The following is an 18,765-nucleotide window of genomic DNA, read 5'->3' on the forward strand; positions in this document are numbered from 1 at the left end:
TTCTTTTAGTTGATGATTGCATTGAATACACACTTGAATACATACTTGCCTTGGAATACAGTTTCCAGTAGAAGCTCATACCCTCCAACATTACTCTGGTGAAAGTTGGGGTGTGTATTTTTGTGTGTGGCGCTGCCACTTGAGTCAGCGGCATTGCAGTGAGTGCCAGCGCTGGCTGCAGGCACCAGCTCATCTTCCTTCCCAAGCTCAACAGCAGCAGCACTGGAGGGGGGGGGGGGACATGAAACATTCCAGGATCAAATCAGAAGTTGCAATGACTTCTGTAATTCCGGAATGTCCCAGAAAAATTGGAACACTTGAAGGATATGTAAACCCTTACACCATATATATATATATTATTATTATTTTGGTGTGAGTGTAACAGCAGGAGTCCAGATTTTTCCTGTGACCCAATCCAAGATGGGGTTCTAGTGTGGAAAATACAGCCTAGAAGATTTTAGGAAATTTCACAAGCTTAAGAGCAATTTATTGATGGACTAGCTGCTAAGATGGCGGAGTCAGAAATGATAAGTGCCGTGGGAAGCCTAAGCATTTCTTGTTTTTGTCTGTAAACTGTCAGGGAGAGAAAGTGTTACATTATTATTAATAATAGTATAACAACAACAATAGGTGCATGCCCTGTTGGTACAGCACTTAATCAGCAGATTCACCAAATTTGGAAAGTGGTGGTAAACACAAAAGGGAACATTTCTGGTATGAGTGAGGAAAACTGAAGTTGCTCCACACATACAAACTCAAATACTTGTGGGTGTAGACTACAGTACAGTGGTACCCCAGTTTACATACGCTTCAGGTTACATACGCTTCAGGTTACAGACTCTGCTAACCCAGAAATAGTGCTTCAGGTTAAGAACTTTGCTTCAGGATGAGAACAGAAATTGGGCTCTGGCGGTGTGGCAGCAGCAGGAGGCCCCATTAGCTAAAGTGGTGCTTCAGGTTAAGAACAGTTTCAGGTTAAGTACGGACCTCCGGAATGAATTAAGCACTTAACCCGAGGTACCACTGTACCTGGGTCTCATTTGAATGGGGAGAAAGTGGATTAACAGCTAAATGTGCTGTATTGTGAACAAGCTCTTTATTTTAAACTGCACACAATTCCCAGTTTAAAAATATTTACTAGGGAATAAGCTCAACTGAATGGCACTTAACTTCTGAGTAAGCATGTATAGAACTGTGGTGTCTGAGTGCGTTCATTTTTAAGGAGAGCCATACAGTAGTTACAGGTCCAGTGTATAAGTGCACAGTAGCTGGCAGGGATAATAAAGGAAGGTATGACGGAGGCATCTTCAGATAGCTTTCCTCATGTTTTCTGCCTGAGGGAATGTGCTGGCACATTTCCATGGACTTGGTAACATAACCTTTATGAGAGACATGCTAACTAGGCTAGGAACATGTCTGAAAATGGAAGGGAATTAGTTGCAGTCAAAAGAACTATCATGCCCCTGAAAATGTGAGAGCACTTCTCAAATTCGGATGTTTGTAATCCATATTTTCGTTGTTTGGCTTAGCGGTGCAAGTGGCATATTCGGTCATTGCATAGTCTGGATGGTGTAATACCCCATAGAAATTTCCAAGTGGGTTGGAGGTGTTAATATCTCTAGCAAACTTCGTACCAAGAAAATATTTCCCGAATGACCCGCGGGAAGCAACTTTTGCTACATGGACTTCAAATTATAACAGAAAAGCTCCATCAGGGTTTAATCTCTGGCCATTTGCCAAATCTCTTAGTAGTTTCTTTGGCTTTGTATTAGGGATGGCTACAGCCCAGGAACATCTGCAAAAACCACAGGTTCCACACCTCCACTTTAAGCATCAAGGTCCTCTTCAGGACCTGAGCTATCAAACTGATCTGTAAGAAACTCTAGGAAGCCAGGGAAGGGAAGGAGGGAGAAATAAGGTATCCGGGCTTGGATATGGGAATGTGAAACATAATTTTACTGATCCTCCCCTTTTTCCTGCAATCAAATGAGTTAGGAAACAGGTGGATAAAAAGTGCCAAAAACCTGACACACCACCTATGAAATTGCACAAGTATTTGCTTCTAGTATTCTAAAGATTGGGAGAGAAACAGCGCTTCACACCCAAAATACTAAATCCTAATAGGTATGATGATATCTGATTGAAGTACAGTGGTACCTTGGGTTACATACGCTTCAGGTTACAGACTCCGCTAACCCAGAAATAGTACCTTGGGTTAAGAACTTTGCTTCAGGATGAGAACAGAAATTGTGCTCTGGCCGCGCGGCAGCATCGGAAGGCCCCATTAGCTAAAGTGGTACCTCAGGTTAAGAACAGTTTCAGGTTAAGAACGGACCTCCGGAACGAATTAAGTACATAACCAGAGGTACCACTGTACTCTGCATTGGCACCTGGCTATCCAGAAGAAGATTGGCCTGATCTCCAGCACCATGATAGTTTATTTTACAGCTGGCAATGTTTAAAACTCTAAAAGACTTAGACCCAAATATCTGACATAAAGGTACCCCTGCCCGTACGGGCCAGTCTTGCCAGACTCTAGGGTTGTGCGCTCATCTCACTCTATAGGCCGGGAGCCAGCGCTGTCCGCAGACACTTCCGGGTCATGTGGCCAGCGTGACGAAGCTGCATCTGGCGAGCCAGCGCAGCACACGGAACGCCGTTTACCTTCCCGCTGGTAAGCGGTCCCTATTTATCTACTTGCACCCGGGGGTGCTTTCGAACTGCTAGGTTGGCAGGCGCTGGGACAGAACAACGGGAGTGCACCCCGCCGCAGGGATTCGAACCGCCGACCATGCGATCGGCAAGTCCTAGGTGCTGAGGTTTTACCCACAGCGCCACCCGCGTCCCTAATATCTGACATAGCCTTCCCTAGACCCCACTTTCTCAGATGTTAAGATTGGCAGAGGGTACCCTCATGGCAGTTCCACCTTCTCTGTGGCACCCCTAAATCGTGTAGCTTCTCTCCTCTGCATCTCCATTACACAGTGTTTATTGCACTCTGAAGACACACTTCTTTGTGCTGGCCTTTTGAAACTTAAGGTTTTTGCGGGACTTTCCTCTATATATTGTCTGGGTTTTGCTTCGTTACTGTTTTCTTTGATATTGTTTATTTGGCTTGTTGGCAACTTGTAACACAGAGCAACTCAAAGCAACTTGAAACATACTTAATATCATAATGGTTTTGTGCTTTTAACATTCACACAAACACAGACAATTCATAATATATATATAAAGCAACACCTTCCCCACCCAGAACAACTGCAGGATGTTTTGGCAGCAAACGGACAGCAAAAACTGATTACATTGTTGAAATCCACTCTGGTATTTTATTATGAAGGTCAGAGAAGAAACCCTTTAAATAAATAAATAACCTTCAAGAAGCTAGGGAATTCTCAAGTTCTAGACTGTCTGGACTTGAAAAAATGGTTTGTTTGTTTTTCCAGCCCTTCCCTCAGGGGAATTGTTTCATTCCATCACATTTGGTCACATCTTGCATTCTGCTGCACTAACTGGCTACTTTGCAAGCACAAGTTTCATTCCCCAGTTGTGTTAAAACACTGGTGATTTGAGCCATAGCTAGAGGTGCATTGAAGGAGGAAGCCATGTTGGTTTCCTGGGCATAAGCCCCTGTGTGAGCTGAGGGCTCACTAGAGAATTCACGTGGGGCATTTGAATTAAGCTGCTGCATTTCTTTCCCATAGCTGGGAATCTGCTCTTCTTGACAGCAGCAGAATTAATGTGCGAAAGCTATCGAAAGTTGGATGATGGATCTTTTGTTTTCTAAAGAATGTGTGTCCTGACCTAGCTGAAATAGTACTCTCCACACTCGTTTCCTAATTCAACTGCAGCTAACACAGCAGTTTTGGGCCCTCTGCTATATACAAGCTGTAAGTATTGTCTGTCACTTGCTGGCAAAAGGATCTGTGCTCAACAACTTTGCTCCAAGGGGTCACTGAAAAGGCCAAGATGTACTGCCAGGGAAGAAGGAGTTCAACTTACTCAGAGCAGCTCTTAAGGAACATGGCATTCAAATTTTAAGTTCTCGAATAACCTCCTAAACATTCAGTTCCGGGGTACCTAGGGTGCGATTTTCATTATGACATCATAGCAGACCAGCCAATGGCTTCAAGTGATGGACAGGCAGAGCTTGGGGGCTGAGGAGGAGACGCCAAGACTGATGAGGTCAGAGGGACGATAAGAGAAGTGGAGGCACTTCAGGGAGGAGGCTTGGTACTGATGCATTCCCTTTTGCTGGTAATATCCACTTCTAAGCATTCATCATGGGTTTACCAGGCAGCGTCTTGAATTACTACTACTAAGGCTTCATTTCACTCTTCTTTCTGTTTTCACTAAATAGCTGTTGACCGCACCTGAACCATATAACCACTGATTACAGGTTTTCTGTTGCTAACTTGCAGGCATCCCTTACAGCAGAATGTGGCATTCTGCCATGGAAAAGCACTCTTTAAACAGATTTCAAGGAGATTTCTTGGTTTACAAAGAGCCGCTTTTCCTTCCAGCATTATCCAAGTAAGCAAGCATTTACAGCAGGCATAGGCAAACTCGGCCCTCCAGATGTTTTGGGACTACAACTCCCATCATCCCTAGCTAACAGCACCAGTGTTCAGGGATGGTGTGAGTTGTAGTCCCAAAACATCTGGAGGGCCAAGTTTGCCTATGCCTGATTTACAGTGACACTTCGTACAGTACTTGGAATCCCATCAAAATACATCGCAGTAGCCCAAATAACGAAAATAAAGACGCTTGGTGTTGAACATTTGCAAACTACATTGGCCTACCTTATGCAAGACTATTTTCCTAGACAGTTATCTCTTCTGCGAAGGAATAGCACACATACGCCATAGCATTTGGTGCAGGTCAACGTTGTCTTTTACAGTGTATACATGCAGTAGAGTACACAGCAGCAGGTACATTTTGTTTGATCGTTTATTTGCATTTCTAAGTGTTATGCATAAAAACAATGCTCAGAAAATGGAGCAAAACAGTAAAAAAAAAAAAAAAGATAATAAAACCAAAGAGCCAGTGTGGTGTAGTTGTTAAGAGCCGTAGTCTCGTAATCTGGTGAACCAGGTTTGATTCCCTGCTCCTCCACATGCAGCTGCTGGGTGACCTTGGGCTAGTCACACTTCTTTGAAGTCTCTCAGCCTCACTCACCTCACAGAGTGTTTGTTGTGGGGGAGGAAGGGAAAGGAGAATGTTAGCCGCTTTGAGACGCCTTCGAGGAGTGATAAAGCGGGATATCAAATCCAAACACCTCCTCCTCCTCTTCTTCTTCTTCTTCTTCTTCTTCTTCTTCTCACTGCCTTTAAAAGACTGCTGAAACAGAAAGTCTTAGTCATGCACCTGAAGTTCCGCAAGGAGTGTGCCTGTCAATCTCAGTTGGGAGGGAGTTCCACAGGCTTGGTTCCACTATCCTGAATATAGTTAAAGCCAGCTGTAACAATGACAGTGAACAGTTTGAATGTTTGATAGAAGCTTTGTATGGTTGCAATAATTGTCAGACATTAGAGCATGGGAATTGACAGCAGTGCTTGGTATTGAAAAAGAATATGAACTGAGCAGATTGCAAACGTACTTTCCAGAATTTTAAGAAAACGAGGCAAGTAAAGCTGTTATAAGTTCCAGATAAAACAACTCTAAAAAAAATGTGTGTGGAAGGTGCTCCCTTTTTAAATTTAGCTCTTTAAAGACTTACCTCAAAGGCAAACCATCCCCGGGAGTGGTTAACTGCCTTTAATGCGCTGCCATGAGTTTTAGGCCATGTGCATTCCAAGCACACTAATTAGAAGGAACGTTATAATTTCCTGCAAGAGAAATGTGGAAAGGAGAAAAATGGTTTCATTAGCTGAGAGGAAGAATAAGTAATAAAAATATTTAATACTCATTGGGAAAGATGAATGGTACTTAGTTATACCTGGGCATCTTTATATCACTGTAATCACTAATTAAAAGCAATGAAAGGCATTTTACTCCCAGTTGCTGAGATACTTCAACTAGGATGAAAGGGCAAAACTGGCTTCCATTTAATAGCTGTGATTCTTCACATCCTCCTTATTTTAGTACATGGAAAAGTAATTGCTTGTACAAATAAGCAATGTCCACTATAAGTTTATATTCCAGCTATTCTAGGTTTTATTTGTACAGAGCATATTTGGGTTATTTAAAAGGCATGCGTAGAAATTAAGTTAAAAGGGCAGAAAGATTATTTGCTTGTGCCCTATGTTCTAGCATGGCACACTAACATTCATATGCTAGTTTCATGTGGCGCAGTGACTAAAATCCTTTTACCATACTTATATTGAAATAATTGTTAATATCCAAATCGAAACTGTTGCCAATCCTTTGGTCCTGTTATATGTTCTTGGTTTACTTTTTCTAATTAAATTGCTGCTGATAATCAGTCATATGTTATGTTTTCCCCATCTTTAACTCCATGGATGGTTTTTGCATTTATAGGCTGTGTTTTAAATGCAATGCTAAACCATGGCTTAGTGTTACGAAAATGGACAGCAGAGAACCTGGGCTTGCCTGTTACCCACATGTCCTATATTGTCCTCAATTAGGTTCCCTCCCCCCCCCCCCATTTTATATTAGCCACAGCTTGTTGTGATGGTGGAATCCAATCTGTGGTTAATCTTAACTATGGTTTGTTGAAACAACCCAGATTCCTAAGGTATGGTTTGAAGCTGGCTTGTTTTAAAAAAACATAGTTATTAGTATCCATTGCTTGTTCAGGATTGGACATCGCAACAAGCTGCTATTAATCATGGCTGCTGTGGAGGATAAGGAAGGGAGTATGTGTGCCCAAGGGGCACTACAACTCATTCACACATTCCAAACTATGCCAGCGATCAGGAATTGAATTTGATTTTTTCCACTGTTTTTTCAAGGACTAGATACTGCCTGTCAAATCAAATGCTAAGAAACTTATGGGGGGGGGGAGGAAACATGGTTCACAAACTAGATTAGTGAGATGGGGGAAATACTCATTGAGCAACGTTGTTGTGCGTAATCTTAAATCAATTTACTGTGTCATACTATACACATGAATGCGAAACTGCAAGTACATTGTGGGGTGGATGGATTGAAAGTGTAACAATTTTTCCAAGGATTTGTGGGCAAGTTCTAGCAGAGTTGGCAGTTTTTCCAACTCTTTAAACTGTCAGTATTTGACAATTCCGCCACATGGTGGCAAAAGTTTTGAGTCTTTCATGTAGAAAGAGAATAACATTGTGACTGGCAGACTGCCACGTTAGCCAGAAATCAGTAATAATATTTTTCTGCTTAGTTTTACCTAATCTAGTTGTTACTTTCCATTTTCTCCTTGTTCCATCTGTTTTGATAGCAACGTAGGTATACATACAGATTAGATTACAAGATGAGAATTATTCACCGTAATGGTTCTATGTAAGCGGACATTAGTTTGTGTATTTTTAAAAGTGATATACCTTCTTTTAGGAATTGTGAAAATGGAGAGAGTTCATTACAGGGAAAGCCTGGTCCTGCCCATCCAGATCTTGAAGATGTCGAGCAGTTCTTTTAAGGAATTCATCATTTTAAGCTGCTGAAGAGGACCTCTCTTTTTTGGTCAAAATGCATTTGACAGATTTAAATGTTGGCTTTTAATTTTACTAGTTAATGGCACCGTGTTGGTTTGTGTGTGGTAGCTATTTAGAAGTTTGAGTGTAATATTTAGAAGCAATATGATAATAAAAGTGTGAATCAAAAGGTTTTGAGCGTGCTAAGATAAATAAATTTTTGTTCATCTGTAGTTAAAAGTGTTCTGATAATTCTTTACCCTATTACAAGGTAGAGTGTCTTGGAAAAACCACGTGATGAGAAGAAAGTATGAAGATATATAATGTAGATGCTTTCATTCTGTATGGTTTGCTGTAGTCCATCCTTTGCATATCTGCTTACTTTATGTCATTAGCTCACAGCTTCTACCCTAAAAACTAGAAATTGGCCTCAGGCCTATTCCTCCCCCACCCCTTTGTCAGCCACCTCCTTTCTGCATTCATCACACTCTTGTTTCCCCAGGTTCCTCCTTTTCAGTGTCATCTCCTGTTGTCTCCCCCACCTCACTTCCTTTACCATGTTCTCTGTCTGCTCACACTCTTTTCTTTCCATCAATCTCTCTTGTCTTTAAGCCCTGCTAGGCTTTTGCACAGCTGTACTCTTCCTCAGCTTCCTTCAGACCTGTCTTCTCCATCTCCTCTGACTAAGGGCTCTAGTATTTTCATCCAGTATGTGGACTGTTTCCCTGCATCTTGGTTTCCTGTCCTTTAACTTCTAACTTCCTGCACTCTACCTGGACTGTGTTTTCAGTGTCCCCTACCTTGCCCACACATATTAGACACTACTAGGGCAACGTGTGATGGTTGTTCTTAGTCAACCACACCTTTCACTTCAGCTCACAAAAGTGGAATGTTGTTTTTAAAAAAAGAAATTCTGTTGCTGACCCATTTTCTTCAACCGACAATGCAACTTCATCACAGTTACTGCTAAACCTCTGTTTGTATCACAGTAATAATGCTAGTGTGGTTAAGGTAATTGCTTATGAATTATTGTATATGCTGCTGTGAAATTCTTGGAGCAATTACAGAAGGGTGAAAAGAATGTCAGCCTAAAAGTGGTGCAACTGATCTATAAGGTTAGTTAATGTGAGATGAGGGGGCATTGAGCCAACTGCCCTATTTCAATAAGCTTTATGCCTTACTGAGGAGTTGAATTCAGGTCTCACTTAGCTAAATAGCTGCCCTCTAGCTGGCTCCCCCCTCTTCCCACTTCTTTTAGTTGCTTAAAAAAACCCACAGTTGAAATTACTATAACCCGAAACAATGCAGTTATTGGCAAAGCACAAACATTTCCAGATAGTTGGATAACTTGCCAGAGCTCTTCATATTGTGTTAACCTATTTTTATGTCTGAAATAAGCAGGAAAAGGTGAATAAAACAAGAATGTAAAGAACGAAGAGTGTGCTGGTCCAGATTTCCTGTAGCAAAGAACACATTGCCTCATTTTTCATATATGGCTGTGCTGAATGCTGGTACAATTTGAAGTGATTTTACTGTATCTCCCTCCCCATCACACAGGAAAATAAGAGTAAGGAATGCCTTGTTGTGCCAGCTACAACAGTCTTATAAGTTCTCACAACAATGAGACCTGCATTTATTGGTGCTTAGTGAACCTCCTATTTGAAAGTGCATGATGCAGCCAACTTGCTGAAGCTAAGCAGGTTTCGGCCTGGTCAGTTCCTCAACCAGCAACACTGTGTATTGAGTTCTAGCAATACACACCTTGAGTTCTAGCAAACCAAGGCAGGACAAAGATATAATGTGATGTGTTGGTTGTTAATGGCACCATGCTTTATTATTATTATTAAACTTTTTTTTGCTAAGATAAAGTACACGAATAATTTCTCAGTGCTTGTAGAGAAACACTTAAATACATTTTCAAATTCTTAAATGTTCATCAAGTAATCAGTGAATTATAATGAGAAGTATGAAAAATGTCTCCCAATGGATATTGTGGTTTCTTTCCCAGTAATTCATAAAGGTGCCTTGATTCTGTGCAGACATAACATTTCAGAATTCTTAACTGAGGTTAAAGGGAGTCCTAGTGGCTGTGTGTGAAAGACAGGAGGAAAAAAACAGCCCAGTTTCTACTTCTGCTACTTCTTTTTACATCTGCACCGGTGTTAACACTGCAGTGTTCTAAGGAGTTTCTTGTACTCTGGTTAAACCTAACCATTTTTATTAACGTTGGTGCAAGCATAATGCTGCACTGCGCTGAGTTTAGGAAATGGAGGGGAGGTGAAATCATGTGGCTCCTCTCTAGTCCATCACATTCCAGCCAGGAGCCAGGACAATGATGACGTGGGAAGGACTTGAAGCCACAATCATGTAGTTTTGTAGTCAGACTCTTTTCATAGCAGCATGGATTTCTTCTACACCAGGGTAGAATGGGGTCTGTTCATTTTTAACACATCAGCAATTCATTTGAATTCACGCTTAACATTATACATGGATATTATTGTGCCAAAGCATTTTCCATCATTAAGTGTTGCCCGTCCTTATTTTTCCCCTCCTTGTCAATTTTCACAACCACAGCAATTTTCTCATTCGTATTTTGATGACCCAACTGATTTTTATATATGGTTCTGTGTTCCATCTTACACAATACCCTGAACTGAGTAATAGCAGTTAGAACATTTCAGGAATCTCTGGGCAGATAGTTATTTTCCAACCACAATGTGTTAAGGGGGAGGGGTGGTGGTGGTAAGTAATTGAATCCCAAATTTATAAGAAACATACTGTAAGGCATTCAATTTTATCACCAGAATTCGTTCAATGCCATGCCTTGCCTGCACAAATCCTGCATTTTAGGTTCAGCTGCAGAGCCATAGAAATGCTGCTTTTTTAATAAACAAAACTGGTATGTGCAAATAGCTGGGATAGAAATGGATTGAAGCAAACCTCTCTTGCATGTCTGTGGGAGATTTGTTTCATATTGGGATTGTGACGTCTGCGTGCCCCTCAGGACAAGTTACTCAAACTCAAAGAGGGAGGGGCTCCTAATCCCCATAATTGCCCAGTATGTTGTGTGTGCTGGGGGGGGCAATAAGCCTTTATTTAATACTCTGGCAACCCCTCTGCATACAGGCACTGCAGCCATAGGGGCCTGGACCATATCTTTGGATATTTATGTTGTAAGGATGACATCAAATATAAACATGGTAATTTGAAGTGTTCCATTTGCATGCAGAAAAGATTTTTTTCTGGAACAGGAGAGTCAAGATTTAAGATTCTAGTTGAAACTCTAGACGCTGTAGTTTGATTTCCTCCACTCCATTGTGCCAGACCTGATGAAAGCAAATATGGGAACAATACATGTTTTTTCATTTTATATGTACAACTACGGAGAAAGCAACCATTTTCATTAGCTACAGCTATAGTTGAAGCTTTGCCTTGGTTTAAGTTTTGCTTCTATGTACTTAGGAAGCTGTTTAATACAGAACCACACTGGCCCTTCTAGCATATTCCTAAATGGCAGCAGCTATTCATGGTTTGACAGGGACTGTCCCAGCCCTACCAGAGATTGGACCTGGGACCTTCTGCATGTGTTTTACCACTGAACCATGGCCATTTCTTCATTGTATTTCTATAAACTGACTACTTTGTAATTGCATGTTAACACTGATTTATCCAAATGTTTATCTTGGGAGCCATGTAGTCATGTTTCATGGGATGTTCCCACTGGATGGTCTCTGAAACAGGAGAACAAACCTGCTTCTCAAAGGACTCAGCTACACTGGCAAAGAAAAAGCGCTTTATATGCCTTGTATATACATGATAACACTGTGACACCAGATAGTGCTGTTGAGTTCCGTTTTTACCAGCCTGATTTCTCATACAAAGTTTACAATGCATTTAACTGAAACACATCTAGATCCAGCCAGGGACGCGGGTGGTGCTGTGGGTAAAAGCCTCAGCGCCTAGGGATTGCCGATCGAAAGGTCGGTGGTTCGAATCCCCGCGGTGGGGTGCGCTCCCGTCGTTCGGTCCCAGCGCCTGCCAACCTAGCAGTTCGAAAGCACCCCCGGGTGCAAGTAGATAAATAGGGACCGCTTACTAGCGGGAAGGTAAACGCCGTTTCCGTGTGCTGTGCTGGCTCGCCAGATGCAGCTTCGTCACGCTGGCCACGTGACCAGGAAGTGTCTCCGGACAGCGCTGGCCCCCGGCCTCTTGAGTGAGATGGGCTCACAACCTTAGAGTCTGTCAAGACTGGCCCGTAACGGGCAGGGGTACCTAGATCCAGCCAAAGTCTTATTTGTTCTTAGTGTTAATTAGTACGGATCCAGTAGGGAAGAGTGAGACCCCTCTGAAATTGTTTCTAACCATATCAGATTCCTCCCATTCAATCTCTGATTTTCCTAAGTGTTTTGCCTTTCTGGGAATCTCTAAATTCTCCTTGGGTTTTTTCTTTACTTGCAGTTCAGTGGCAAAATGTATACCTGTACATGGTACACCAGTATCCAATGGGAAGCCCAATCTGTTGACTATAACTGGATGATAGAATACATGTGTTTTTCCTGTATCTGCCACCACCACCTTATAGACTGTGAACTGTGTGGTTTCTGTTGGCTAACCCATTGGAGTGTGGTGCTGTGTCATAATTTAAGCATGGAAATGTTTCAGTTTCAAATACATCCAATATACTCGGAAGTCATTCTTCAACTTTGGGATGCAAATGCTTTGCTATTCAAACACTAAGTTAAGCAACTGATTTCTTGTGGTTTGAAATAAGACTTTGGATTCTAAGAAAACTAATACACTGTGTAAAGCTCTGTGGGTCCATTGACAAATACCACTGATTTGAATTAAGCATTGCTTAAATCAGTGGGTTCCCAACTGCTTAGCTTTTGATTGGATTGTGCTGTTAGAGGCTATATAGTGATTTAGAAGATTATTGAACTATGTGTGGTAGGTTTCTTTAGAATTTACATGGCCTGTTCTTTTTTCTTTTTTTCAGAGCACCTTCTGCTCCGAAACCTGATCCCATACCTGTGCAACAGGTAAGTCCTCCACTTCAAATCCAGGGGCGTATCACTGTAACCAATTAACTCCTTGAAATCCTTCTCTTAACATGTATTAATTGAAGAGCTCTTCCAGTGCAACAAAAATGGTGTTTCAAGATGTTTATCTTGATCTGTAAAGCCCTATCTTTGCATTCATTTTGAGGATGACTGGGTATGCTATGCAGGCCATAGCCACTTATGCACTAGGATAATACAGGAGTTCAAAGCTGGGCACAGAAGCAACAATACCAAGGAAATACCTGTTTCAATCAGGACCAAACTATGTTAACATCATGCATACGCTACCTAGTCCATTGTTCTCTTACCTCTAGAATGTACTTAACCATGTACAAAGCCTTCTGGGAGATTATGGAGTCCATGTGTCTTTGTAATAAGAACTGAGTGTGCAGCTGTGTTTTTTGTTTTTTACTGAGGATACATTTGCTATATCTTCCTCACAGACTGCTATGACTTCAGTCTCCAAAATACAGGGGGCCTGGATGTTAAGTCGCAGTTCATACAGTAGCTAAAAAGAACTCTGGAAAGGCAGAAAACATAGCTTCTTGAAAGGGACATACTTGTGATAGGTGACCTAAGGTTGTCCCTGTCTTTTTTAGTAGTTGAATTCTCCTTTTCTGTCTGATTCCATCTCACTTTATTAGACCTGAGTTTCATGGCTAGCTGAATAACTCTGTGGGTTAAACCACAGAGCCTAGGACTTGCCGATCAGAAGGTCGGCGGTTTGAATCCCTGCGACGGGGTGAGCTCCCATTGCTCGGTCCCTGCTCCTGCCAACCCAGCAGTTTGAAAGCACGTCAAAGTGCAAGTAGATAAATAGGTACCGCTCCAGCAGGAAGGTAAACAGCGTTTCTGTGCGCTGCTCTGGTTCGCCAGAAGCAGCTAGTCATGCTGGCCACATGACCCATAAGCTGTACACTGGTTCCCTCGGCCAATAAAGTGAGATGAGTGCCGCAACCCCAGAGTCGGCCACGACTGGACCTAATGGTGAGGGGTCCCTTTACCTTTACCTTAAATGTGGAAATGGTAGGTGCTTCATGCCTCATATTGAGATTCCCTTTTCAGAACAAATATGCAAATTTGCCTTTTAATTAAACAACCCAAGGATTAGTGCAGCCAGCAATTTCTGTCTTATTGGTAAGAAGAGCCCTGCTAGATCAAAGACCCATCTAGTTGAGCATCCTGTTTTCACAGTGACCAACCAGATGCCCATGAGAATCCTGCCATCAGAACCTGAGCTCTAAAGCAGCCCTGCTTGCAATTCCCAGCAACTGGTATTCGCAGGCATACTTCCTCTGACAGTACTGGCAGAACTATTGTGGCTAGTAGCTGTTGATATCCGTATCCTCCTCGAATCTATCTAATCCTCTTTCAAAGACATGCAAGTTGGTAGCCATCTCCACCTCTTCTGGGAGTGAATCTCATAATTCAGCTATGCACTGTGGGAGGAAGTATTTTCTTTCATCTGTCCAGAATCTTGCAACATTCAGCTTCATTGTGTATCCCAATGAGAGAGAGAGAGAGGGAGAGAGAGGGGGGAGAGAGAGAGAGAGAGAGAGAGAGAGAGAGAGAATTTCTGTCTACTTTCTCCATGGATACTTCCATTCACCTCTGTCATGTGCCCTCTCACTTGGCTTTTCTCTAAATTGAAAGGCCACAAATGTTGTAAACGTTCCTCCTACTGTATAGCCTTCTTTTACAAACTTCTAGGAAAACAGTTGAGCCGTTCCCTTTATAATTCTGGGTGCCCTTTTCTGACTTTCCCCCTAGAAGTGTGTAAATGAAGGCTATACAGCACAGTGAACTATTTTAAAAAATGTTAGGACCTTGGATGTGTTTAAGAGAACTTTTTAACACACACAACCCTGCACACACTTTGAGCAGCACAGCCCCATGTGATATAGCAAACTGCTTGTGAAAAATCACCTTGAATCAAAAAGAGGTTGGCAGTGATTCACGGGCAGATGGTAATTCAAGAAACACAAGCCCAGAACTCCCTTGGTCACATTAGAAAATAGCAAAATGGTTATTCAATACTGGCCGAAAAATGAAGGTATTTATGTTGGGCTTTGCATCTTCCACTACTTTCTTGCACTGGGTGAGTCTCCTTTATCTCTTAGCACTCGAGCCCAGTCAATTATGAATATTTTTGGTCAGTTCCCAGCTCATGCGTGTTCAACTTTTTCTCCTCAATAGTGCATGCCACGTGTGTGATTAGCACTAGTGCTTTGTGGGTAAAGCTATGTAATGGGCAATCCTTCATTGGTCATCAGTTTGTGTTTCAAGATGAAACAGCAACAGATGACACTTATATTTTGCATGCCATTTGTATGTGCGCGTGTGTGTCCGTGTGGCTTTCTTGTGTATTTTTGTGTTGTTGTTTTTATTTCACATAGGTAGAGCCTAAGGAACTAGTTAAGCCTGTGCCCATTCCGTCCGCAGTCGTGCCCAAAGTTTCATCCACAGCCAACATAGCCTTCAATAAGGCCCCAAGACCCTTTGGGTCTATGTCAGCTTCCAAGATCACGTCCATTCCATCGCCATCATCTGCCTTCACTCCAGCTCATGCAAGTTTTTCATCACATGCTTCCCCTACACCACTGGCCAATGTCACGCCTCCCACTGCATTCACCGCCTCCGGACTGCATGCTAACGCCAAGTCTAACGCTGACCAGCGTTCACCTGAGCTGAGCGCTGCTAAACCTGCAGTTAATATCCCATGGCAGTCCACACACAATGCATCCTTGAACACCTCTTTCAACGACAATGCCCAGGAGGTGGCAGAGGGACAGCGAAGAGGATTCAGAGAGAACCAGGGTGACAGTAAAGAGCAAAATGGGTAGGTGGTTTCAGGAAACCTTTCCCCCTCTTTTGATGGTCTTAAAAAGGGTTTCCTAGGCAATTTATGAACCTGTCTTTCTACCTTTTCGTTTTTTAAAAGAGCTTCTCGATGAAATTTGGCTGCGTATCCAATAACTTACTTGCTTTTAAGCCACTTTAATTGTAATGGCTTTTCCAAAGGAATCCTAAGGACGATAGTTAGGTGAGAGTTCTGGGAATTATGTGTTGGAGACACCTCAGTCCTCTTACAAAACTGCAGTTCCTAGCTATGAAATGACAATTGAGCAAGTTCTAAGTATGTGGAATGGACAATGTTGTTTTGTGGAAAGGTTTTGTGGACATTTTTTATTTCATCAAACACTGAGGCCTGTGACTTGCTTCTTACTGTATTTTAATCCTTTCTCAGCAGTCAACCTTGTACTATTTTACTGAGGCCAGGTGTGGAGAGCTTGTGGTTCTCAGCTTAATTTCATGCAGTGTGTGTGAGGGAGAAGGAGGACTCTAGCAGAAATGGGAAGTAGGCCAAAAGGTTGGAATGATGGAAAGAGGAGATAGGGAAAGTGCTCCAGGGAAATCATTAGTCGAAGAGCAATCTGCCATTTCACAACATGAAGAGAGATAAAAAAAGAGGGAGCTATATTGAGAGAGAATGGTTGGCCGACTCACCCACCCTTTAAAAAAAATTAAATTTCTATACCACCTTCATTTGAGGATCACTGGACAGTTTACAATATTATAACACAAAAAATGTATATCATAGTAACAAACAAACAAAACATACACAGTTTAAAAGGCCATAGATTGTTTAATTAGCCAAAGACCTGGGAGAAGAGGAAAGGTTTTGCCTGGCGCCTAAAGCTTTTTTGGAGAGAGCAACCCACAAACGTGGAGCCACCACAGAAAAGGCCCATTCTTGTGTTACTGGCCTCCAGACCTCTCATGGAGGAGGCACATAAAGAAGGGCCTCAGATGATGATCATGGGGTCCAGGTAAGTTCATATGGGTACCATCAGGGCTTTTTTCAGCTGGAACTTGGTGGAACTCTCAAGTGGGTTCATGGTGAGTTCTGGCACCTCTTTTTCTAGAAACATAGCACTGGTAATGGTTCCTATACCATTGGCATGCAGCCCTCAACAGATTGTCCCTTAGAAAATATACCCTCTATAGGAAAATATGTTCCCCATCCCTGCCAGGCATAATGAGATGGACCAAGCTCTAGGAGAAGGCGTTTCACACAGAGAGGTAGCAAACTAAGCCTTTTTAGCCCAATTTGTACATGTGCACTTTAAAGTCAGCTCCACTCTATTTAATGTGTGTAGTGAAAGTTCATAAGTGCTTTGAGAGATAAAAGGTTTGACCTTTGTGTCTGGAATGCCCACCCCGGCCAGCACATTTACTTCAACAGAATGCCTACAATGCAAGCCTTATGCATCTTATGTTGCACAGATGGCATAGCAATTGTTACAACTCTCATGAGCAGATGATGCTATAGTCCCACACTATCTAAAATAAGGGGGAAGAGTTCATGACAACCCAAAGCAAACAAAAACATAAATATATCTTGGCAAACCATTTGTAGCCTTCCAGGAAAAGCTATCTTTTGCAAAGACGTGGGAGCTGCCATTCAGCTGCGGTAATTAGCATTCAAATACAATTTATTACAATGAAAATGACTTCGTTCTGCCAAGGCTCAGGGCTGTCTCTCCCTTCTGCCCCCCAAGCTGAAATCTGATGACAGGCTAAAAACTGCTTTCTAACCAGTAAATTTAGCAAACAGTGAAAATTCTGGTCATTAGGTTATATAATGCTTTGCACGGTATAATTTTAAAGAAATAACTTTAAGTTGCTTCACGTACATGAACTCCAGAAATTCTTACAAGAATATCATAAAGTATATCAATACCATTATCTCCATATTGAAGATATGAAAGGGCTCTGACTTGCCTTGGGTCACATGAAGAGCCTTGAGCTTTGTACTTTCTTGCTCATTTCCCCAAAACTGTTTTATAAATAAGTGTTATGAATAAATAACAGAACAAATATATATATATATATATATATATATATATATATATATATATATATATATATATATTCTAACTTCCCTTAAGGTAGCATATATATCCATTACATTCTTCACTGCAAAAATCTAGCAGCAGTGCAGTCTAGCTAAGCAATTCTCCAATTTTCCAATATTATTCAAAGCCTAGTTTCTGATATTATCTAGCGAAGTAAAAAAGAAATAGCTGTAGACTTGTTGGGCTTAGCTGTACTGAAAATATTATGGTTTCAAATGATGCTCGAGCAATTATTAGTGTGACAAGAATTTGCTTACACATGAGAGATCTAGTGCTGATTAAACAGCAAGACGTTGCACTGCCCTTTTTATAAATATTTTTAGACCTCAGTAATACAATCTGTTTACTGGAGGTCTTCCTAGTCCGCAGCACGTCACATCTATACATGCAGTGCACTCTGAGATTGAGTACAAGCATGCTTTTGTGTATGGCTTGAGGCCATAGTTCTAGTACAATTGCTTCCAGAAATTAGAAACTATTTCAGGCAACTATTTTCAGAGGAGTAGCCACGTCAGTCTCTTAAACAGCAAAAGCAACAAAGGGTCTTGTTGCACTAAAAACAAACAAAAACTTTTCAAAAAGAAAGGTAAATGAATGGGAAACTTGTCAATGTTTTAAATGAGAGCAAGGATAGCCCTTTCATGTGCAAAATGAACTTTCAGTCATTTCTATACATCTGAAAATGAAATTACAATTCTAAATCAAAATGTGTCACATGAAGTGTATTTATATAAAGAGACCTTTGAAATTACATATTAACAGCCATTACTTTTATATGTATCAGCAGAGGAATCTTGGTTTCTCTCTCGCTGGAGAGCAGTTTCACTGCCAGGATGGCACTTAACGCCCCTGGAAGAGTCTTTGGTATTGCCAGCAGAAAGCTTTCAGAAAGCTAGCGAAGAAGTACTGCTAGTAGTTTTTCTATCTATCATCTATCTGTCATCTACCTACCTACCTATTTATCTGTCTATCTAGCCGTCTGTCTGTCTATCTATCATCTATATCATCTACCTATCATCCTCTATCTATCTCATAAAGCAATACAATAAAAAAGCAGACTAGTCTAAAGAAAAACCAGAAAAACAAAGAGGAAAAACAATGCAATGTCTTCTCTTGCAGGTAGATCTTAACCCAGATATCCCCAACCTGCGGCCCTCCAGATGTTTTGGCTTACAACTCCCATGACCCCTAGCTAACAGGACCAGTGGTCAGGGATGATGGGAATTG

The 18,765-nt window shown here is 41.6% G+C and overlaps 1 protein-coding gene across 13 annotated transcripts in view; it reads left to right on the forward strand.

The window, feature by feature from the left end:
* Nucleotides 1-18,765, forward strand: part of PDLIM5 (PDZ and LIM domain 5) — a 127,696-nt gene that overhangs the window by 49,938 nt on the left and 58,993 nt on the right. For 10 of the 13 annotated variants that reach the window (XM_028743516.2, XM_077933842.1, XM_077933843.1 and 7 more), the window contains exons 4-5: nt 12,556-12,598; nt 15,016-15,458. In XM_028743516.2, coding sequence (XP_028599349.2) covers nt 12,556-12,598; nt 15,016-15,458 — 486 coding nt within the window. The remainder of the gene's footprint in view (nt 1-12,555; nt 12,599-15,015; nt 15,459-18,765) is intronic. The other 3 variants (XM_028743517.2, XM_077933846.1, XM_077933847.1) reach the window with 1 other exon arrangement.

The sequence above is a fragment of the Podarcis muralis genome, chromosome 9 (genome assembly GCF_964188315.1).
Source record: "Podarcis muralis chromosome 9, rPodMur119.hap1.1, whole genome shotgun sequence".
Taxonomy (NCBI): Eukaryota; Metazoa; Chordata; class Lepidosauria; order Squamata; family Lacertidae; genus Podarcis; species Podarcis muralis.